This window comes from Macaca thibetana, chromosome 15 (assembly GCF_024542745.1).
Source record: "Macaca thibetana thibetana isolate TM-01 chromosome 15, ASM2454274v1, whole genome shotgun sequence".
Classification (NCBI taxonomy): domain Eukaryota; kingdom Metazoa; phylum Chordata; class Mammalia; order Primates; family Cercopithecidae; genus Macaca; species Macaca thibetana.
The window spans coordinates 110,255,603-110,280,140 of NC_065592.1; the positions used below are offsets into that span (position 1 = coordinate 110,255,603).

The 24,538-nt window shown below is 44.7% G+C and overlaps 1 protein-coding gene across 1 annotated transcript in view; it reads left to right on the plus strand.

The window, feature by feature from the left end:
* Positions 1-21,198, plus strand: part of FBP2 (fructose-bisphosphatase 2) — a 36,430-nt gene extending 15,232 nt beyond the window's left edge. Inside the window, exons 4-7 of the mRNA XM_050762297.1 lie at positions 3,569-3,709; positions 7,446-7,583; positions 16,330-16,449; positions 20,786-21,198. Coding sequence (XP_050618254.1) covers positions 3,569-3,709; positions 7,446-7,583; positions 16,330-16,449; positions 20,786-20,980 — 594 coding nt within the window. The 3' untranslated portion in view covers positions 20,981-21,198. The remainder of the gene's footprint in view (positions 1-3,568; positions 3,710-7,445; positions 7,584-16,329; positions 16,450-20,785) is intronic.
* Positions 21,199-24,538: the final 3,340 nt, after the last annotated feature.

A 24,538-nucleotide genomic window follows, 5' to 3' on the forward strand; every position in this document is an offset into this window, starting at 1 on the left:
GGTGTAAGCCACCGTGCACGGCCTATAAAATTATTTTTAAAAAAGGATACAATTTATAGAATTATATAGTCATTAGAATTATTATTTCTACTAACTTTAAATTTTAGTGGAAATTTAGTAAGCAAGAAGTCCTGAACTGTTTGTCAGATGTTAGCATTTTATAGATGAAGTCATTTCACAATTTTAGAACCATGTTTTCCTATATTTTATTGTAAATTATTCCCATAATTTATTATAATTCTTTAAAAATTGGAAATGACCCAGACATTCAATAAGCATTTATTATTTAATTTAAAGTAATTTTAAGATTTTAAATTATAGAAAAAATCCACCTACAAACATATATTTACATATATTTCATTTATGTGTATTTAATTTTTTAATCTGTAAGTTTATCTAGATTCTTTTGGAAAACAGGTATTATACAAAGTTAGTCATTATTTAAAGTTATTCACTGTTAACCATTTCTAAAGTCCGAACATTAGGTGAACACCTAAGAAAGAGCCTCAGAGTAAATCCATGGGCATTCTGCCAGTAACTCAGAGGATTCAGTTGCTTTCATTGAACTAACAATCCTAACTTATTCTTTTTTTTTTTTTTTTTTTTTTTTTTTTTTTTGAGACGGAGTCTCGCTCTGTCGCCCAGACTGGAGTGCAGTGGCGCGATCTCGGCTCACTGCAAGCTCCGCCTCCCGGGTTCACGCCATTCTCCTGCCTCAGCCTCCCGAGTAGCCGGGACTACAGGCGCCCGCCACCTCGCCCGGCTAATGTTTTTTTGTAATTTTAGTAGAGACGGGGTTTCACCGTGTTAGCCAGGATGGTCTCGATCTCCTGACCTCGTGATCCGCCCGCCTCGGCCTCCCAAAGTGCTGGGATTACAGGCTTGAGCCACCGCGCCCGGCACTTATTCTTATTTGTCAAAAAATTACACAAAGATTGCTCTGTGTTTGGTTGGGTTATAGTCTTACCATCTTTGTGCCAAACCCTGACACTTCAAACATTTAACAGAGGTAAATATAAAATTTTTTGGCTTAGATACAAATGTGTGCTGATGACTCTGAAGGCATTTTTGTTTTTATTTTACAAATAATTTTGAAGCCAGTTTCATTTATCAAAGATTCATGTGAACTTGGAAAGCATTTGAACTTAATTTATGTGTACTCATTACTTATAAGCCAGTTTGGTAGCATGCTAGACGCGACACAGAACATAACTATAACATGTACATTACGTATCTAAACATGTATACATCCATACACAAACAAAGATCGAAGAGCTTTTATCTGAGAACTCTAGCCATGAGAGAGCATCACGAACTCACTGACCTATGAAAGATGGCTGGCTCCACGTTATTTTCTGACAAAACTGGAAGCTGTTCACACGGCTAACTTTGTTTGCCCTGGTAGGTGATCCAAGGGAAGCTGGCAGCCGATTTTGGGCAAAGCAGTCTCTGTGGCAGTTTGGTTTTTTCTTTTTAAATCTTTTATCCTTTTTTTCTGTTCAGTTTCAAATGAGTTTTCAATGTTTATATTCGATTTAGACCATAAACAATGAGTCTTGTCTCAGCACCAGCAGCTTCATAACAGCAGATTTAAAGCAGGCCGAAAAGAGAGGAAGGGAGGGAGCTAAAGAAGATTCTACTGAACTCCACAGTGAAGGTTAACTATTTGAACTCTGAATTTTTCCTGTTGTAATTTGCCTATCAGTTTAAAATGTGCACAAAAATGGGCCAGAATATGTAACCAGTCCCAAAGAAGATGACAAAATCAGAGGCTGTGATGTCGGAAACTGTTTTTCTCCTTCAAGGCGAACCCCTGGATTGGACAGGAAATGAGAAAAAGAAAAGAGAGATGTAGAGGAGAAAGGTCACGTTTTACAGGAAGGAAGAGGAAAGAGAAAGGAAGGAGGGGAGGCTTGTGAGCCTTCCAGCCACTGCCAGGCGAGGAGTCAGTACCCAGGTTTATCTCCTGTCAGGGAGAGCCTCAGCACCCCACACCTGCATGGTGTGGGATGAGCCCTTCCCACCTTTGCAAGTCACCAGTCGAGGTGAACTGTTTCCAGCCGGAGGGAGCTATGGGTGCTTTTGGCCAGGAGGAATAAGGCTGTAGGTGGCTCCAAGATAATCAGGAAGATGACTTGGAAGAAGTTGGGGGAGGGAGGGCTGAGTAGAGCTCCAAATCCCTCACCTCAGTTTCCAGTGCCCTCCCCACCCCTGCCCTGGAACAGCCTGAACCCAGCAAGGCGTCAAGGCTGCCACAAATACAAATGCATAAAATGCTCCAATGGTGTCACTAGCGGCCAAGTCTAAAAAGAGCAGAGCTCCAGTGACACCCAAAAAGAGGCAGATGGTGGTCAAATGCACTCCGACTAACTCATTAAGTTCCAAAGTTTCAAAGTTCCCAAATCCCAAAGTTTGTCACTTCTCTAAAGTCACTTTCATTGCACTAGTGAGACATTGGAGGCAGCAGGCACTGCAGCCGGAAGAGAAAGAGAGGATCCCCAAGACAGAAGCATCTAGGCAGCTGCCGGAGACTCCCTAGTGTTCCGGCCAAGGGGTCAGGTAGCCACAAGCAGCCGAAGCCCACAGGCAGCCCTAGGCCCTGCCCAGTAGAAACCAGACCGTGGGCTTGGGCCCCCAGAGCACACTGTATGGGCCACTAAAATTGTAGCTGAATGCAGGTCCACATGCTCGCTGCCTGCAGAGCCCAGCTAACAAGAGTGAGGCCGGGTAGAAAGAAAGTGACTTTATTAACCACGACTAGTAAAGGGGAAGTGGCAGATTCCCATCAAAGCAACCACTTGGACTATTTCAGGGGAAGGGAGGGGTTTAAAAGAGGAAAGCTTGATTAAGGAGGGCATGCAGGAATTGTGTTGAGTGCCGTATCTCTGTGTCTTGTTTTTGTGATTATCTTTGGTGCCAATCCACCTGGACCTCAGGCTGACATCGTCTCAACAATGGCTGAGTTGTTAATTAGCCACATTGAAGTAATCTCTGGAATTTTGCAGCTAGGTCTCCATGTTTGGTCTGTCTGTCTCAACATTACCTCCTGGAACTTCTAAGAAGGCACATAATAGATACTAGCATGCAGTTAGCTAAATGTGCAGGGAGTATTGTGGTGAGAAAGGGAGCTATTTTAAAGCTAAGAGAAAAGGCTTCTGCAGTTTGCTTCAAGGTTATATCTTGGAACCCAAGAGAAGGGAAAAATGTTTTAAAATATGTATATCCAAATAGCCTCCCGGGTTCCTGCCATTCTCCCGCCTCAGCCCCCCGAGTAGCTGGGACTACAGGCGCCCACCACCATCCCCCGCTATTTTTTGTATTTTAGTAGAGACGGGGTTTCACCGTGTTAGCCAGGATGGTCTCGATCTCCTGACCTCGTGATCCGCCCGTCTCACCTCCCAAAGTGCTGGGATTACAGGCGTGAGCCACCACCCGGCCCGTAGCAGCTTAAATTTCTAAGAACTGCGCTTCCTTCAGTGGTTTGAGGAGACTGAAGCCCAGGCCCCTGGCAAAGGGTTCTCTCTGGAGACAACAATAACACATGGCATTTCTCTTCTCTCTTCCGCAGACCTCAGAGGATGAGCCTTCTGAAAAGGACGCCCTGCAGTGTGGCCGCAATATTGTGGCCGCAGGTTATGCATTGTACGGTAGTGCAACCCTGGTGGCTCTCTCCACAGGGCAAGGCGTGGACCTCTTCATGCTTGACCCGGTAGGTACAGATTATGGCATCACCTGTGCCTGGGGACTCCATAGGCCTCTGTGCCTTAATGCCAGTTCTCTGCGATAATGTCCTGGTTATTCCTAATACTTGTTTTGGGGACCAGGGGGCCTGAGAGCCTAGTTTGGGGAGCCAACGCCATCATCAGAAACCATGAAGGGCCTCTCTCACAGTGAGGGCACTCGGGGGTAGGAGTGTCCTGCAGAGCCAGTTGCATCAACTCAGGCCCTGTCCTTAAGGAGCACATTTTCCAAAAATTCACTCAATCTCTTTGGCTTATGAGAACTCCATGGTTTAAGAATCACAATTCTGCAAATTTCCAGCAGAAACTTGGGTTCGTTAGAGCAGCAGCATCTAGTAGAATGCTCTGTGCATTTCACTTTTAAATGCTGGATGCCTTGCCCATCACTTGTGAAATGCTTTGCCAAGTATACTGAGGTCTTGTGAAAACTCAGATAATGTTGACCAAAGAACACGTCAAAACCTGTTGTGTTCACTTAGACCAAAGGTAGGTATTTAAATTTTTGATTTACAGATGTTTGTTGAGCATCTACTGTGTCCCAAAGCACCATTCCAGACAGTGGAGATGGAGCATTGATCAAACACGCATGCCGGCGCTTGTGGAGTCACATGTTAGTGCACATGTGTGGAGAGAGGAGTCTGCAAATTTTCAAAATGACATGGAGTTAACTCACAAAACAGAGTTTACAGTATGGAAACCCAGAAACTTTTCAAATAGAATCTTTCACCTATACGCCCAATAGACCAAGACCCATCGCTGTGTCAGTTTGCTAATGCCCTATGTTCAAAGAAGCTGGCAAACCCTGAGAAATTCTGTGGCTTACAAATATTACCCTCAGACAATAAAACACCCTTTCTAAAGTTGTTGTAGAATAACAGCTAAGAGTTAGATAATTCTTCGTAAGTGGTAGGCATGTAAAGTGCCTGTCCTATGAAATTTACATCTATTAATGCATTTAAATGTCACAATGGCCCTGAGGTATGTCCTACTGTTTTCCCATTTTCAGATGGGGAAAGTGAGGTGTAGAGAGAGTGAGTAACTTGCGCACGGTCAAGCTAGTGACTGGTATCAGGAGTCACGCTCCAGCAGTCTGTGCTTTAATTACTCTACCACACTGAATTTCCAAGATAACTGCTCTTGAGTACAAGCAAAATATCTCCAAGAATATTCTGAGCCGTTCTAAAGGTGATGGGAGGTGCTTTGACTCAGGCACCCAACTCAAGGATTCCCAGGCACAGACAGATCCTCTGTTTTCTGCCCTCAGTCATGACAGCAGGGCCCAGTCTGGACATGGGTGGGCACCAGAGCTTGTCAACATGACAGAAGGAAGAGCTGAACCATAGCAGCTTTCCAGATCTCTGTGTATCAGCCTGAAACCCCTTTGGATCACATCACCCTACTAAAAAGGACATTTGGGCAAAGACCCAGTGCACAAAGCTTAGTCCTGCTTGACATCCAGCAGAGGCAGCTTGTGGCAGGTGTCACAGTTAGAAATGCCGTGGACGGCGGCCAGCAGCTCACGGAAGCAGCATTCCCTGGTGGGTCACACTGAGCCTGTGAGATCTGTGGGTCTGCAGGACTGGTGATTTGATTTTGTCAGAACACACATATTGTGGAGGCACAGAGAGACCACCTCCTCTTAACCAACTCTCCATTGTGGGATAAACCTCAGTGTCAAGGCACTCATTCACAAATGGGAGCTGTTGTTTCTTGTGACAAGGATCTGGTTTCTGATCATCGGTAACAGAGTGTATGAGAGCCCATATTAAAAATCAGCGGTTGCCGGTGACCACACAATCAGAACAAAGGAACACATTTTCCAGGTTAATAAAATTGTGGAAACAATATTCCCCGGGCCTGGGAGTCCCAGCCCCAGCCCCAGCCCCAGGAGTGGATCAACACAAGGCGTTTTCACCCACCCTGATGCAGAACGAGCGCCTCTGTCCAGGTGGTGAGGGAGTGCCGCTGTTCAGATGACGGTTGCACATCTCCACCCTCTTTGCTGAAAAGCAAGAGTAAAACTGACCCCAGCTCAGCTAAGTGAAAAGAGTTACTGCATTGATGGGAAAGCTGAGGACCCTGGCTAGGAACGGGCAGGACTAGAGCACCAGGAAGCAGGAGGCACGGCAGTGGTCTCGCAACATGGCCGGTCTGGCCTGGACACCAGCCCTGGTGCTGCGCCTCTCACTCAGGTTTCAATCCCAGGGAGGGTGTCTCATTTTCAAGCTAAGGCACGTGCCTGACCTTGGCCTACAAGGGGCCCAGATATGAGTCTTCCTAGACTGGCATCCAATGAGAAGAGTTAATTCTTCAAAGCAAGTCAGGGCACTTTTCAGAAGTAGAAATCAGCACCGAGCTGCTCCAAAGCAACAGATGCCCACAGCGAATTAAAGCTCATGAGTCAAAGACATCACTCGTGCACCTGTAATAACCAGAAGTTAGATTTAGCAGGCACTGCAGAGCAGCCGTGGGGTGCTGCATAAGGAGGGAGTTGAGATGGGCTTATAGCACTTGGGGTCTTGCTTGGTGATTCTAAACAGGATTTGAGGAAGAGAGGGTCAGTCTGCATTGGATATTGTCTGGAAGTGGGTGCAATCAATGACTAGTTACCTTAATAATTTTTATCTAGGAGGCAGGGCGATTGAAGTCATCGATACAGAAGTGGTTGTCACTCATGTTAGGCAGGAGAGGATTGCAGAGTTGTTTTTGTTATTGAGTCTCCTTGGCACTGACTTGTTTCGGACACGGACAGTGCCAGCTCTCGTAGCCGCACCTCTGCTATGTGCAGTCATTCTGTGGCCTTGTCTCTTTTTATCCTGGGAATACCTCTGATGTTCCGTGGGAGCCTTCTGACCTAGGCGTCAACTGTGAGCTATCATTTTGGAGTTTTTCACTGTCTCAAAATCTTTGACATTCATCAAAATGGATCTGGTTTCCAGGCTCTGATTTTCCTCCTAGTGACTTTGACAGACACGAGCATTGAAGGTGGTATCTGCCACAGGCTGATCACATTTTTAATGACTTTTAGTGATATTACCAGAAACAGACAAAGGGGTATTTGGGAGATGCCCTGCAGGTATTGACCACGGCGGCTCCAGGGGGACTGCAGAGGGACTGGGCGTAGTTCTATTAATGTGTCTGAGGATTCCTTTAGATTTTACCAACTTTTTCCTTATGCTGGGTGAACACAGTTTCTTCCTCTTTTCCCCAGATAAGACTGGGACAGCAGAAACTGTGAATGGTTTCTACAGTTTAATCACTAACATAAACCAAACAACTGTACCACAAATTAATGGTTAAAATGCATCCCTCATACAACAATGTAACTTCTTCCTCTCACTGTTGATGGCCCATCTTCCTGAAAACGTTAATCTGGGGGTGAGAACTGGGGAGACACACACAGCTGGGTTCCTCGTACCTCACTGACAGTGGAAGCCACAAAGGAAGAGAAAGACGACTATGGCCTCTTCCTTTGAATTGTCTTCCTGCTTGCTGTGTTACTGCTTGGGCTTCCTGTGGGCTCCATGTGATCCCTGATCTTCCCACCAGTTGCGAAACCACCACAGGGCAGGCTCAGAGTGACCACAGCCAAGCCCGGGCTCTGCCAGCAGGCCCCCATCTCCTGCTCTCATTGTGGGGATCCTGCGGTCGGCTTCTGTTTCCTGGCTTATCTCCTCTTCCTGGCATCTCTCTTCATGTTGCTAGGCTCTTGGTGAATTTGTCCTGGTGGAAAAAGATGTCAAGATTAAGAAGAAAGGAAAGATTTACAGCCTGAATGAGGGCTACGCCAAGTATTTTGATGCAGCCACCACTGAATATGTGCAGCAAAAGAAATTCCCTGAGGTGAGTGAAGAAGTCCAGGTGGGTGGCACAGAATGCTGTCCCCATGGGGTCCTGTTTGGGTGGTGGCTTCAGGGGCTTTGCTGAAAGAGGTTGGTGCCACTGTTCATGGCTGTGGTCAGTAGGAAGATGATGGACTCTGCCTTTCTTCATAAGCATTTAGTATCTTATATAGCTAACATTTACCTTCTAAAGGTAGTACTTATCTTTACATTTGAGCTTTTCCAGGATAAATTCTTTGTAAAGAAGGTAGAGATCACATTTACAAAATTCAGAGCTCAGGCCAGATCCTCTCTGAAGTCATTTGTTTAAACTAAACTCCAACCTATAGATTCACTCACTCGTTGCATTTGCTTTTAGAAGAAATTATATGAGAGGCCCTCAAAAAGTTCATGGAAAAATGAAATTAAAAGAGATTAAAAACATAAAATATAAACTTTAGTTCTCAACATAAGCTCCATCAGGTTCAGATGCTTTTGTAAGGGCTCATACCCACCCTTTAATCCATCTGTAACGAACTGAGGCACGGGAATTTAACCCCGTCAAGGCTGTCTTTATAATGTTATTTGCCGAAGAGAAATGGGTGCCCTTTAAAGGTTTTTTAAGATTAGGAAACAAAAAGAAGTCAGAAGGAGCTAAATCAGGATTGTAGTGATTTTGCATCAAAACCCTTGCAAAACTGCCATTGTTTGATGAGAAGATTAAGCAGGAGCACTGATGTGGTGGAGAAGGACTCTGGTGAACTCTCCGGGGCTTTCTCTGCTACAACTGTGGCTTTCTCGGAACACTCTCATAATAAGCAGACATGGGCCAAGGATATTTCTCCCCGGTGTTGTAAAAATGAATGGGTGTAATTATCAAGGGCAAATTGTATCCTACACCTTCAGAGGCCTTTGCTCTCCTCCCCCAAGTTACGAGCATCTATAGTTATCCCTCCCTCCCGCCCTCGCTCCCTCCCGCACTCTCACCTCTCTCTCTTTCTCTCTCTGTCTCTCTCTATTATCTCTATCTATCTATCTATCTATTTATCTATCTATCTGTCTGTCTGTCTTTAACTGATAGATTTCTCATAGCTTTTCTTTACAGAGCAAAGGTTAGTTAAAGAGTAGAAACACCTGTCTCTGTTATGTCAAGTCCTTCTGGGCTAAAAAACTAGGAGCTTAGGAATATGGGTTCCATCTCTAGTTCCTGATAATTCACTGTGTGTCTGTTGAAAGATTCTTTCTGTATTTAAATGTTTTGATTTTATAACTTAATGTTTTCTCCAAATATAAAAAGTATGTTCCTGTGTAACACATCACATGGAAGACACCAAAAAATATAAGAAAATGTAAACAAAATCCATGTGTAAGGTACTTCACCCTCAAAAACCCCACTGTGGGCCACCACATCTGGCTAGTTTTTTGTATTTTAGTAGAAACAGGGTTTCACCATGTTGGCCAAGATGGTCTCGATCTCCTGACCTCGTGATCCTCTGGCATCAGCCTACCAAAGTGCTGGGACTACAGGCGTGAGTGACCACACTCAGCTGAACATCTTGATACATTTCTCTAGGGTTTGTTTTCTGCAAATGTGCTTACCCAGTTACCAGATGTGGTTCAACTGGAAACAGTTTTTAAACCTGCTTTTCTACTGACTTCACAAGCATTTCCGAGTCAGTAAAAGTTCTTCAAAAGCACATTGCTGTGCGGTAACATGCTTAATCATTCTCAGGTTGTTCCACACTTAGGCTGTGTCCAGCTTTTCACTCCATAAATAATGCTGTAGTGAGCCCCTTTGTACCTCATTTTTCTAATCTGAAAATTCCCTTAGAAGGCATTCCTAGAAGTAAGGCTGGGCATGGTGGCTCACACTTGTAATCCCAGCACTTTGGAAGGCCAAGGTGGGCAGATCACTTGAGGTCAGGAGTTTGAAAACAGCCTGGCCAACATGGTGAAACACCATCTCTACTAAAAATACAAAAATTACCTGGGTGTGGTTGGTAGGTGTCTGTAATCCCAGCTACTTGGGAGGCCGAGGCAGGAAAATCACTTGAACCCAAAAGGAAGAGGAGGTTGCGGTGAACTGAGATTGCATCACTGCCCTCCAGTATGGGCAACAGAGCAAGACTCTGTCTCAAAAAAAAAAAAAAAAAAAAAAAAAAAAAGATATGAAGGCATTATTTCTGGTAAAACAGAATTCTGGAACCTCACTTCCGTCTTCACGCTCAAGTCAGGCCAAGGTGCTTCACCTCGGGTCTGATAGAGTGTTAAGTATCTAAAATAGGAGAAGACTTGGTAATTTTTGCCTAAATGTGGTTTCACGGCATGCAACTAGAAGATAACAGAATATGATGATATTCATTGTAATTACGATTTGGGGGTGTTTCAAGGTGATAATAATAATAGCTAACATGTATTGGGTGATTAACATGTCGTAAGCCCTATTTTAGTGTTTTACGTGTAATAGCTCCTTTTATCTCATAACAACTCTTGGAGGCAGGTACAGATGGGGAAGCTGAGGCACAGAGTAGTTCAATTACTTACCCAAGGTAAGTGGCTGAGCCAGGATTCGAACCCAAGCATTCTGGCTGTCAACCCATGCCCTTAACCACAACGGGAGCCTGCTTGGAAACAATCAAGTGGGGAAGAATCCTCACCCCTACACACAGGTGCGTGGTTCAGGGCTGCCTAACCTCAGGGGAGACAGCGCCTCCCTGCTGGCTGTGGAGTTTCTGCCTCCTCCACCCCGGTTCCTCTTCCTGTGCACCTCCTGGGTGTGGACAGGACAGAAGCCCAGCTGCAGAGCACCCAATTCCGTATCTGGAAGGGAAGAGGAATATGAATCAGGCTGTTCTCAGGAATCTGCTTATTGTGGAGGAAATGAATGAGAAACACTGCTTCAGGGCTCTGGTAGTTTGTTTTGCATTCGTTTTCATTTTAAACAATTGCTAGAGCATTGGACTCGCCTAATTAGCAGAAATATTTCCTTACATTTTTCACAAATTCCACCTGTTGGTACAGTGCCAAGTGTGAGCCATAAAGTTGGAGTTACTAAAAAAGATGATGACCATGAATTATGAAGGAGGTGACTAATCATTAAAATTGTCATCATTTTATTTATTTAACTTTATTTTATTCATGTATGTATTTATTTTTATTTTGAGATGGAGTTTCCCTCTTGTTGCCAAGACTGAAGTGCAATGGCACGATCTCGGCTCACCACAACCTCCGCCTCCCCGGTTCAAGCGATTCTCCTGCCTCAGCCTCCCAAGTAGCTGGGATTGCAGGCTTCTGCCACTATTTTTGTATTTTTAGTAGAGATGGGATTTCACCATGTTGGTCAGGCTGGTCTTGAACGCCTGACCACAGGTGATCCACCTGCCTTGGCCTCCCAAAGTGCTGGGATTACAGGTGTGAGCCACCACGCCAGGCCCATTGTTTTATTTTTAATTGACATATAATAATTGTACATATTTATGGGATACATAGTGATGTTTCATTATATATAATGTACAGTGATCAGATCAGTATAATTAGGCAATCCATCATCTCAAACATTTATTATTTCTTTGTGCTGGGAACATTCAATATCCTCCTTCTAGCTTTTTGAAAATGTCGGATATTATTGTTAACTATATTCATCCTACAGGGGTTTAGACACCAGAACACATTCCTGTGATGCAGGTGTGATTTTATTTTCCACACTTTTATTTTGGATTCAGGGGTAGTTGTGCAGGTTTGTTATATAAGTAAACTCGTGTCATGGGGGTTTTGTTGTACAGATTGTTTGGTCTCCCAGGTACTAAACCTGGTATCCAATACTTGTCTTTTCTGCTCCTCCCCTTCCTCCCTCCCTCCACCCTCAAGTAGGCCCCAGTGCCTGTTGTTTCCCTCTTTGTGTCCATGTGTTTCTCATCATTTAGCTCCTACTTATAAGTGAGAACATGTAGCATCTGGTTTCCTGTTTCTGTGTTAGTTTACTTAAGATAATTAGGCCTTCAGCTCCACCCATGTTCCTGCAAAAACATGATGTCATTCTTCTTTATGGCTGCATAGTATTCCATTGTGTATATGTAGCACATTTTCTTTATCCAGTCCACCACTAATGGGCATCTAGGTTGATTCCATGTCTTTGCTATTGTGAATAGTGTTGCAGTGAACATACACGTGCATGTGTCTTTACAATAGAATGATTTCTATTCCTTTGGGTATATACCCAGTCATGGGACGGCTGGGTCAAATGGGATGGCTGCTTTTAGCTGTTTGAGAGATCATTACACTGCTTTCCACAATGGTTGAACTGATTTGCACTCCCACCAACAATGCATAAACATTCCCTTTTCTCTGCAACCTCGCCAGCCTCTGTTACATTTTGATTTTTAAATAATTGTCATTCTGACTGGTGTGAGATGGTATCTCATTGTGGTTTTGATTTGCATTTCTGTAATGAGCAATGATATTGAGCTTTTTTCATATGCTTTTTGGCTGCATGTATGTCGTCGTCGTCTTCTTTTTTTTTTTTCTTTTTTGAGATGGAGTCTCTCTCTGTCGCCCAGGCTGGAGTGCAGTGGCGCGATCTCAGCTCACTGCAACCTCCGCCTCCCGGGTTCAAGTGATTCTTCTGCCTCAGCCTCCCAAGTAGCTGGGACTACAGGCACACGCCACCATGCCCAGCTAATGTTTGTATCTTTAGTAGAGATGGGGTTTCACCATATTGGCCAGGCTGGGTGTGTCTTCTTTTGAAAAGTGTCTGTTCATGTCCTTTACCCATTTTTTAATGTTTTTTTTCCTTATATATTTAAGCTCCTTATAGATGCTGGATATTAGACTTTTCTCAGATGTATAGTTTGCAGAAATTTTCTCCCATCCTGTGGGTTGTCTGTTTATTGACAGTTTCTTTTGCTGTGCAGAAGCTCTTTAGTTTAATTAGATCTCATTTGGCAATTTTTGTTTTCATTGCAATTGCTTTTGGTGTCTTTGTCATGAATTCTTTGCCCATGCCTACATCCAGAATGGTATTGCCTAGGTTGTCTTCCAGGGTTTTTATGGTTTTGGGTTTCACATTAAGTTTTTAATCCATCTTGAGTTAGTTTCAGCCTTCTGCATATGGCTAGCTAGTTATCTCAGCACCATTTATTGAATAGGAAGTCATTTCCTCATTGCTTGTTTTTGTCAGCTTTGTTGAAGGTCAAATGGTTGTAGGTGTATGACCTTATTTCTGGATTCTCTATTATGTTACATTGGTCTATTTATCTGTTTTTGTACCAGTGCCATGCTGTTTTGGTTATTGTAGCCCTGTAGTATAGTTTGAAGTCAAGTAATGTGATACCTCCAGCTTTGTTCTTTTTGCTTAGGATTGCCTTGGCTATTCTGTCTCTTTATGGTTCCATATGAATTTTAAAAGTCTTTTTCTAGTTCTGTGAAAAATGTCATTGGTAGTTTAATAGGAACAGCACTGAATCTGTAAATTGCTTTGGGTAGTATGCCCATTTTAACAATATTGATCCTTTATATCCATAAGCATGGAATGTTTTTCCATTTGTTTGTGTCATCTCTGATTTCTTTGAGCAATGTTTTGTAGCTCTTATTATAGAACTCTTTTACCTCCATGGCTAGTTCTATTCCTAGGGATTTTATTATTTTTGTGGCAATTGTGAAAGGGATTATGTTCCTGATTTGGCTCTTGGCCTTGCTGTTTTTGGTGTAGGGATGCTAATGATTTTTTTGTATGTTCATTTCGTATCTTGAAACTCTGCTGAAGTTGTTTATCAGCTTAAGGAGCTTTTGGACCAAGACTATGGGGTTTTCATTTTTTCTTTTCTTTTCTTTTTTTTTTTTTTTTGAGACAGAGTCTCACTCTGTTGCCCAGGCTGGAGTGCAGTGGCAAGCTCCACTCTCAGCTCACTGCAAGCTCCACCTCCCAGGTTCACGCCATTCTCCTGCCTCAGCCTCTCGAGTAGCTGGGGCTACAGGTGCCTGCCACCACACCCGGCTAATTTTTTGTATTTTTAGTAGAGACGGAGTTACACTGTGTTAGCCAGGATGGTCTCAATCTCCTGACCTCGTGATCTGCCCACCTCGGCCTCCCAAAGTGCTGGGATTACAGGTGTGAACCACCACGCCCAGCCGACCAATACTGTGGGGTTTTCTAGCTATACAATCATGTCATCTGCTAAGAGAGATAGTTTGACTTCCTATTTTCCTATTTGGATGCCCTTTACTTATTTCTTTTGTGTGATTGTTCTGACCCTAACTTCCAATACTATGCTGAATAGGAGTGGTGAGAGAGGGCATCCTTTTCTTGTGCCAGTTTTCAAGGGGAGTGCTTCCAGCTTTTGCCCATTCAGCATAATGTTGGCTGTGGGTTTGTCATAGATGGAGCTTATTATTTTGAGGTATGTTCATTCAATACCTAGTTTGTTGAGAGTTTGTAACATGAAGAGGTGTTGAATTTCATTGAAAGCCTTTTTCAGCATTTATTGAGATAATCAAGTGGTTTTTGTCTTTAGTTCATTTTATGTGATGAATCACATTTATTGATTTGTGTATGTTGACCCAACCTTGCATCCCAGGGATAAAGCCTACTTGATTGTGGTGGATAAGCTTTATAAGGTGCTGCTGCTGTGTATTTTGATGAGGATTTTTGCATCAATATTCATCAAGAATATTGGCCTGAAGTGTGTGTGTGTGTGTGTGTGTGTGTGTGTGTGTGTGTGTGTGTGTGTCTGCCAGGTTTTGGTATCAGAATGATGTTGGCCTTATAGAATGAGTTGGGGAGGAGTCTTTCCTCTTCAATTTTTTTGGAACAGTTTCAGTGGAAATGGTATCAGCTCTTTATGTATCTTGTAGAATTCGGCTCTGAATCTCTCTGGTTATAGGCTTTTTTTGGATGATAGGCTATTTTTACTGATTTAATTTTGGCGTTTGTTATTGGTCTGTTCAGGGATTCAGTTTCTTCCTGGCTGTTGTAGGAGAGTGTATGTGTCCAGGAATTTTTCCATTTCTTCTAGATTTTCTAGTGTGAGTACATAGAGGTGTTCACAGTAGTCTCTGATGGTTTGTATTTCTGTGGTGTCAGTGGGTAATATCCCCTTTGGTATTTCTAGTTGAATTTATTTGGATCATCTCTCTATTTTTCTCTATTAATCTAGTGAGCAGTCTATCTCTTATTAGTTTCTTTTTTTTTTTTCAAAAAACAAACTCCTAGATTCATTGATCTTTTGATTTTTTTTTTTTTTTTTTTTTTTGATGGAGTCTCACACTGTCGCCTAGGCTGGAGTGCAGTGGTGCAATCTCGGCTCACTGCAACCTCTGCCTCCCAGGTTCAAGCAATTCTCCTGCCTCAGCCTCCCGAATAGCTGGGATTACAGACACACACCACCACACCTGTCTAATTTTTGTATTTTTAGTAGAGATGGGATTTCACCATGTTGGTTGGGCTGGTCTCGAACTCCTGACCTCAGGTGATTCACCCACCTTGGCCTCCCAAAGTGCTGGGATTACAGGCATGAGTCACAGGGCCCAGCCATGAATTTTGTGTGTGTGTGTGTGTGTGAGTCTCCTTCAGTTCAGCTCTGATTTTGATTATTTCTTGTCTTTTGCTAGCTTTGGGGCTGGTTTGCTCTTATATCTCTAGTTCTTTTGGTTGTGCTATTAGGTTGTTAATCTGAGATCTTTTTAACTTTTTGATGTGGGAATTTAGTGCTATAAATTTTCCTCTTAACACTGCCTTAGCTGTGTCCCAGAAATTCTGGTTATTTTATCTTTGTTCTCACCAGTTTCAAAGAATCTCTTGATTTCTGCCTTAATTTCATTATTTATCCAAAAGTCATTCAGGAGCAAGTTGTTTAATTTTCATGTAATTGTATAGTTTGAGTGATTTTCTTAGTCTCGATTTCAATTTTTATTGAGCTGTGGTTGGAGAGTGGCTGGTATAAGTTCAGTTCTTTTGCATTTGCTGAGGATTGTTTTATGTCTGAGGGTGTGTTCAATTTTAGTGTATGTGCTATGTGTGATGAAAAGAACGTATATTTTGCTGGTTTTGGGTGGAGAGTTCTATAGCTTTCTATTCTATAGATGTTCTGTAGATATAGTTCTACAGATGTGTAACAGATTCATTCGGTCTAGTGTTGATTTGAGGTCTTGAGTGTCTTCGTTAATTTTCTACTTCAGTGATCACTGTCAGTGGGGTGTTGAAGTCTCCCACTATGATTGTGTGGGAGTCTAAGAGCTTGCTTTATGAATCTGAGTGTCCCTGTGTTGGGTGCATATCATTTAGGATAGTTAGGCCTTCTTGTTGAATTGAGGCCTTTACAATTATGTAATATCCTTCTTTGTCTTTTTTGAACTTTATTGGTTTAAAGTCTATTTTGTCTGAAATTAAGATTGCAGACCCTGCTTTTTTCTGTTTTCTATATGTTTGGCTTCCATCCCTTTATTTTGAGCCTGTAGGTGGCAGTGCATGTGGGATGGGCGACTTCCTTTTTCTTTCTGTTTGTTTGTTTAGAGGCTCTTTTAAGATTGCTGCAGGATATTGTCTCATCCTTTAAGCAGTCCTACATTTGGTAAGTCCAGTCACACAATAAGGTTTGAGGAGCTCATCACGAATGAAATGCACAATTATATAATCTTTTCAATTCCTACACTAGTAGGTGGAGGACAGGGGATCAAGAAGGCAGAGGTCACACCAACTGGACTTGTGACCGCGAGTAGGTGCTAGCTAATTCTGAAAGCCACTGGATCTTGTCTCTTCTCTTTCTGTCTTCTAGGATGGCAGTGCTCCCTATGGGGCCAGGTACGTGGGCTCCATGGTGGCTGACGTGCACCGCACCCTGGTCTATGGAGGAATCTTCCTGTACCCAGCCAACCAGAAGAGCCCTAAGGGCAAGGTAATTCTCCCTTGTCCACTGGCTGTGCATCGGGTCAGGGAGGAGGGGAGCTCCCTCCCCTCACGCCTGCTGTTTGGCTACTGCACTGCTTCATGGCATGTCTGTGTGAAGACGGGCAGGGGAGGAAAAATACAGGGAGCTGTATTTCCCTTGAGTGAGTCTCCAGGCTGTGGGAGGTTTGAAGAAGGAGGCAAACAGGCTGACGTTATGTGACTGGTGATTCTCACTGGTCTTACCCCCTCCAGCCTCCCACCCACCATTCACTGGAAGCCTGCTGTGTGTCTCTCTCTCCACAGGCTACATCTGACTTTTAGCTTCAGCACCAGCTGATTTGGTAGCATGGACCCCATGAGGAGCCTAATAAAAACTTATCAACACACTTCCCAGAACAAATGCATGTAAATGTACACATTACATACACGTTTACATGCGTGGTGGCGCATTACACATTGAGGGGGTTCACTGATGCCCTGGGGTTCACCCAAATATCCCCTAGAGAATTTCCAAACCCTAGAATAAGAACTTCTGCTCAGAACTCAGCCAATATATCTTGAAAGGTAGTTCCTGGAAGGTCTAATTGCAATTTAATGATGCAAAACTGAAAATACTTGTATTATCAAGTGAGAATCTTATGATCCAGCTGTCTTGCATAGAACCTCCCATAAAAATGCATCTGAATTTTAGCCGATCACAGAAATAGTAGGTAAGTAGTCAAATCAAATAAAGGCCTCTGTTTTCTCTGACACACCAACAACCAGCAACACATTTTTCTGTCTCTCAGAGTCACCTTGAGATTTGAGTTATTCGAATGCTAAGAATCAAAGCCATGCTGAGAGATCTAACACAGCACACTGAAGCCAGAGAGACTCTAATAGGTTGGTGTATCAGGTGTTTCTCTCCGTGTGAGTGCTTAGCCCGAGTGTGTTCACCCACTGAGCTAAGAACACTGATAAGCCTGCAGAAGAGGCGCTGAAGGGAAGCTAAGCGCCACGGAGGACTAAGTGAGGCAAGTAGAAGACATGGAAATTCTTTTTTGTTTTTTTTTGGCGGGGGGACAGAGTTTTGCTCTGTTGTCCAGGCTGGAGTGCAGGGGCGTGATCTCGGCTCACTGTAAGCTCCACCTCCCGGTTTCACGCCATTCTCCTGCCTCAGCCTCCCGAGTAGCTGGGACTACAGGTGCCGCCACCATGCCAGGCTAATGTTTTGTACTTTTAGTAGAGATGGGGTTTCACCATGTTAGCCAGGATGGTCTCGATCTCCTGACCTCATGATCTGCCCGCCTTGGCCTCCCAAAATGCTGGGATTACAGGCGTGAGCCACTGTGCCCGGCCAAGATGTGGAAATTCTTAGGACCACTCTGGTCACTTACTCAGTTACACTGGGGAGAACATAAAGATCAATTACTACTGAGTCAGAAAATACCCACATGGGATCACATACTCATATCCTGTAAGCACACGTCACTCCATAGATAGATCTGCGTTTGCTGTGCATAACCACCACCCATTCTGAAACTTCTGTTGGATCCTGATCTCTGCGTTTCTGCTGTCATGGTCCCTGTGCCCACCTCTGTGTGTGTGTCTGTGCGTGCATGTGCACATTCCTATGCTGTGTGTGCCTGCATCTGTATAGCTGTGTAGATTTAATTGCAGAGAAAGTACAGGTCATGGTCGGGTATGGTGGCTCACGCCTGTAATCCCAGCACTTTGGGAGGCCGAGGCAGGCAGACCACGAGGTCAGGAGATCCAGACCATCCCGGCTAACATGGTGAAACCCCGTCTCTACTGAAAATAATGATAATAAAAAATTTGCTGGGCATGGTAGCACATGCCTGTAATCACAGCTACTCGGGAGGCTGAGGCAGGAGAATCGCTTGAACCTGGGAGGTGGAGCTTGCAGTGAGCCGAGATCACGCCACTGCACTCCAGCCTGGGAGACAGGGCGAGAGTTTGTCTCAAAAAAAAAAAAAAAAAAAAATTAGCTGGGCGTGGTGGCACATGCCTGTAGTCCCAGGTACTCGGGAGGCTGAGGCAAGAGAATGGCTTGAACCTGGGAGGTGGAGCTTGCAGTGAGCCGAGATCGTGCCACTGCACTCCAGCCTGGGCGATAAAGTGAGACTCGGTCTCAAAAAAAAAAAAAAAGTACAGGTCACATGTCACATGGCCTGCAGGCCAAGGTGCCATGAAGTCCTTGGCATTTTGGTATTGAATTTCTTACAACAGGGGCATCTGAGGTCAGAGCAAAAGTAACTTGGCTCCAAGACAAGCACATTATGTACTAAGGCTGAGCTTTTTTTGGTTAAAGTATTTGAATCAACAGGGTAATTGATTACAGTCTGAGACTTTATTGTCTGATACCCCAAATCCCCCCCATAAAAGGGGAGAAAAATGCTGAGCGCTACAGGCTGTCAAGGTGAGGGTCTCCTTGGCTAGACTGTCCTGGACAGCGTGGCCTCCCGTGTCCCTCCTGTGGGTGATGAAGGACAGAACTATCTGCCCCCAGACAGCCCGCATGCACCACAACTTTTTTACACCCTTCTGGGCACCCATTACTTTAAGAGCCAGAGGTCTAGGGTGAGGGCATCTTACACTGTCTGACCAAAATGGCATAAATACCCCCACGGAGTCTTCACCTACTTTCTCTTGAATGCCTGGATCTCCAGCCTAGACCAAATATATCGCGTTTCTCTCCTTAATATATATAATACATACAATAGAAAAAATATATAACAACATATAATATATAAATATATAATATGATATATAATAATGTAATAACATATAAATATATAATAGAACCATAGAAAAAATTCACCATAATATATGACTGTTTCTGAAAGTAGTTTAAACGTATCACCGAAACGGACTGGAAGAAAAGAATGGTAAGGAAAGGCTGCACACAGCTGGGTCAACCATTTTGTAAGGTGATAGTGGAGAATGAACTTCTGGGCAGTCACAGGTTGCACTGATGTGGAGAAAGGAGAAGATGATACTGAGTCATGCACAGCAGCAGGGCCTTCGGCCAGAACGACACCCTGAATCTAAGGTGATGGGGGTGTGTGTCGTGCGTCAGGCCGGGGGTATCATGACGTCATCACAGAAATAGACCTAAAAGGTCCATTCAATCCAACCCCATTCATTTCAATTCACCGCGTACTCACAGGACAGAGGCAGCGTCCTGCCAGTTCTCACGTGCCTGCAGGAGGGTTAGAGAAGCTCCGAACAGGCTCAGCCCGGGGTCTTGTGCAGAGACTGGCAAGCAGGGCACAGGCTGATTTCAACCCAATTTCTGCCCTCGGCTGGGACTCCTAGTGCAGGAAACACAGTGGCCTTGCTTGGACACTTCCTTTGTTTTTGAGACAGGCTCTCACTCTGTCTCCTAGACTGGAGGGCAGTAGTGTGATCACAGCTCACTGCGGCCTTGAACTCCGGGGCTCAGTTGATCTTCCCACTTCAGCTTCCTGAATAGCTGGGATCACAGGTGCGCACTACCACACCTGGTTAATTTTTAAATTTTTTGTAGAGATGGGGTCTCACTATCTCAAACGGGGTCTCAACTTCCTGGACTCAAGTGATCCTTTTGCCTTGGCCTCCCAAAATGCTGGGATTACAGACAGGAGCCAACACTTTCAATGTGTCAGGCACTACTGAGAGTGGAGATAGTACAGGGACCAGCTAGGATGGACAGCAGCCTAGGGAGGAAGCCAGGCACTAAAGAGGCCTCAGTGGGATGAGTGGTACCAGAGGGGAAGTACAGGATGCAAACGATGGGATTTCACTTAGTCTAAAGGGGCAAAAGACAAGACCGTTGAAACACCAGCAAACTAGTTAGAAAAGTCAAAGCTTAAGATGTGGAGTTCCTCCACACAATCCCAGCCACTGTGGCTGTCTCCAGAGAGGCGACCCGGCATGCTCAAGGTGACCTTACTGTCCCATCCAAGCTCGACTCTTTACCAGCCTTGAGGTCTCACATACAAAGGCTTCCACCCAGGTCTGCAGCATCAGTTTGCCCTTGTTGAACCGAGAAATAGGAGCCTAGATCTCATATCTCCAAGTCAAGAGGCAGCTCCCTGGTAAGCACAAGGATCACAGGATGGGCAGATACCTGGCTCAGCCACCTGGGCAGAGGGGCCCCAAGGCTTCTGGATGAGCGCCATCTGATGCATCTGGCCTGCTGTAGGCTCTAAAGCTCGGGCCCTCTCTTGTGAGGGGCATGGTGCACTCATGCTAGCCAGATGGAAGCTCCACAGTGCAAACTGCTCCCCCAACTTTAGGGGCATGGCTCAGGACATTTGGCCACTTGCAGAGTTTATTCACCTGCCTCTGTTCCTCCACAGCTCCGGCTCCTGTATGAATGCAATCCCGTGGCCTACATCATTGAGCAGGCAGGAGGCTTGGCAACCACGGGGACCCAGCCTGTACTGGACGTGAAACCCGAGGCAATTCACCAGCGAGTCCCCCTCATTCTGGGGTCCCCAGAGGATGTGCAGGAATATCTCACCTGTGTGCAGAAAAATCAGGCAGGCAGCTAGTGAGCTTCACCCCACATGCCCTCTTCTCTTTGTCTTGTACCTTGTCTAAGGTCCCTAAATGGATGATAAACAGAGATGGTAGCGATGAGTATACAAAAGGTAAATCCACTTAATCACATACAGAAGAGCAACAACAAACTGCTTGTGACAGGTTTGGAAGCCACAGGCGATTCTGTGGTCAATGTGAAGGACTAGAAATAAAAACCCACACGTGGAAAGAGCGACTTTGGCTTGTCTTCTGTCAGAAACAGCAGCAAATATGGTTATAATTCTAAGTCTGTCAACCCACATAGTTGGCGGCTGTATGCTTGGGGGCAAAGAGCACACAGATTAGTTAAGAAATTGTCAGCCGGGCGCGGTGGCTCACGCCTGTAATCCCAGCACTTTGGGAGGCCGAGGTGGGCGGATCACGAGGTCAGGAGATCAAGAGCATCCTGGCTAACACGGTGAAACCCCGTCTCTACTAAAAATACAAAAAACTAGCTGGGTGTGGTGGTGGGCACCTGTAGTCCCAGCTACTTGGGAGGCTGAGGCAGGAGAATGGTGTGAACCCGAGAGGCGGAGCTTGCAGTGAGCCGAGATCGTGCCACTGCACTCCAGCCTGGGTGACAGAGTGAGACTCCATCTCAAAAAAAAAAAAAAAACAAAAAAACAACAAAAAAGGATTTGTCTTGGCTGGCTTGAAATTTGAACCTAGTGTCTTATCCTGTAGTGATTACCTCCCTCACATGTAAATTTCCAACTTAATGTCTTAGAAGAGTATTTGTGTCTTATTTGGATAAACTTGAGTTAGAAATCTCATGGCAATTAAATTCTGAAATTTCTGACTGAGCCTATTTTAGGAGTCTACAACTTGGATGACCAGTCACAGTTTGAGTGGAAAATGGGGTCACTTAATGTCAAAGCCAGAAACTAAATAGAGTCAATATTTAGAAATTAACTACTTTTCTCAACCTCTTCCCCTTGCATTTTCAGTTTTTGGGGAAACGTTTTAATCTATTCTAGGGACTAACTGGTGTACACTGGTTAAATGACTCGTCACTTGTCCAAATTATGTCAAGACTGGGGAGGGGGTGGCTTATGCATCTGAAATCTCATCTTGTTTTAGGAAGAATTGCTCTGAATATCTATGGACCTGGAGGCTAAGAAAGACATTCATGAAAGATGGACAAATCAAATCAAATCCAGAAGTATTTAAAGCAAAGATGCATCAGGAGAAAGTCAGGCTTAACCTAGAAATTCAAGAATGATTCAACACGGAAAAATCTATTCCAGTAATTCATTAGGTGAGGGGAAGGCAGTGGGGGGTGGGACCAGGCAAGGCTCTGGAGGAAGCAAGGCTCTCCTTTCCCACTTTAGCTCGGGCAGGGTGGGGCGTCGTTCTGTACGCAGCATCGTTCCTCAGTCCAGCATGGCTTGGCAGCTTTAGCAGATGCAGCAAAATCTTATTACACAACCAAAACATTTTCACCTGCCCAAAAAGGAACAAAGATTTGCTTTGTTCTGGGAAGAATTCTGATTCTAATCAATGGGCTCTTAATACTTTCTTCGGCACTTGATCTGAAACTTATATACTATCGATCAAAACTGAAATCCTCACTTTGAAATATCTTTAGAATACCTTGATTTAGTGAGTTTGCCCCATGTAGTCTCAAGATGACACACCCGGAATGAGAAGGCCTTGCTGGAAGCAGAGCTGAGAGGCAGCACCTTCAACCCCGGCCTCCTTGGTTTGATGTATGTGGTGGATGCTCAGGGAAAGATCAATGGGCCCTTCCTATGTGTTCTTAAAGCTGAGACTGTGGGTCCCTGCATATCAAAGCCAAGAACAGGGAACTAGGGGAGAGGCTGGGACTAGGGGAGAGGCTGGGACTAGGGGAGAGGCTGGAACTAGGGGAGAGGCTGGGACTAGGGGAGATGGGTGGGAGTAGGGGAGAGGCTGGGACTGGGGGAGAGGCTGGGACTAGGGGAGAGGCTGGAACTAGGGGAGATGGCTGGGAGTAGCCATTCTCAGAGGCTACTTATCAACAGTTTGAAGGCATTCGTGGAATGGTGCCTTGGTGACCCTTCCACAGGCAGGGTCCACAAAGACCATCCGCTGGGCTCTGCCTGAGTGACCTGAGAACGCCTTCTGCTTGGTTACTCATTCTCTCCTGATGGACTGCCTTTCCAGTTTAAATGGTGGCATCTGTCTCAGAAGAAATCCAATTGTTCTTTCCATTTTCAAGGATTCCTGAGGACTTCACTCTGCAGGTCTGGCTCCACTGGGAACCTGGGAGCATTCAGGGAAGAGGTGGACTCCAACTGTACCTTGGGCAGATGGGCTCCAGCAACTGGGAGGCGGACCCATTAACACATCAAAAGAAGAAAAAGCCATAAGGCCATGTTAATAGGCACGTTTTAAAAAGAAGACAAGCTGGTTGGGCGCAGTGGTTCAAGCCTGTAATCCCAGCACTTTGGGAGGCTGAGGCGGGTGGGTCATGAGGTCAAGAGATCGAGACCATCCTGGCCAACATGTTGAAACCTCATCTCTACTAAACATACAAAAAGTAGCTGGGCGTGGTGGCATGCACCTGTAGTCTCAGCTATTCGGGAGGCTGAGGCAGGAGAATAGCTCAAACCCGGGAGGTGGAGGTTACAGTGAGCCGAGATCGCGCCACTACACTCCAGCCTGGAAACAGAGCGAGACTCCGCCTCAAAAAAAAAAAAAAAAAAAAAAAAAAAAAAAAGCTGTTTCAAATCAGTGAGAAAGAATGACTGGTGTGAAGGTTACTAGCTAGTCATTTGGGAAAATAAATAAAGCTTGACCCTAAAGTAGATTCCAGATGGATTATAGAAGTAAGCAATAAAAGTATCAAGCTGTTACAAAAGATACAGGGGAGCATATTTATGACCTTAAATGGGACCAAAATACACAGAGCAAAGGATATACAGGAAAGCCAGATGTAACTACATCAAAGTAAAAACAACACAACACAAAGTTAAAAGACAATTGATAGGTGAGGAGAAAATATTTGCAACATATAACAAAAATGAGCAGCGAGAATCCCACAAGTTAAGAGGAAAAAGATACGCCGGGCGCGGAGGCTCACGCCTGTAATTCCAGCACTTTGGGAGGCTGAGGCAGGCGATCACGAGGTCAAAAGATGGAGACCATCCTGGCCAACATGGTGAAACCCCGTCTTTACCAAAAATACAAAAATTAGCTGGGTGTGGTGATGGGTGCCTATAGTCCCAGCTACTTGGGAGGCAGAGGCAGGAGAATCGCTTGAACCGGGAGGCGGAGGTTGCAGTGAGCACAGATCGCGCCATTGCACTCCAGCCTGGCGACAGAGCGAGGCTCCGTTTCAAAACAAACAAACAAACAAACAAACAAACAAAAGGCGGGGGGGGTGGGGGGGAAGATAAACTATCCATAGAGAAATTACCTAAAGCTATGAAATTGCAAAAGTTTATTTAGTAAATGGTCCTGGCACAACTGGCTATTTTCCTGCAAGTAGAGAATGTGGACTCCTACTCCCCACATAACCCCCAAATAAATGGATAAAATGTATTAAA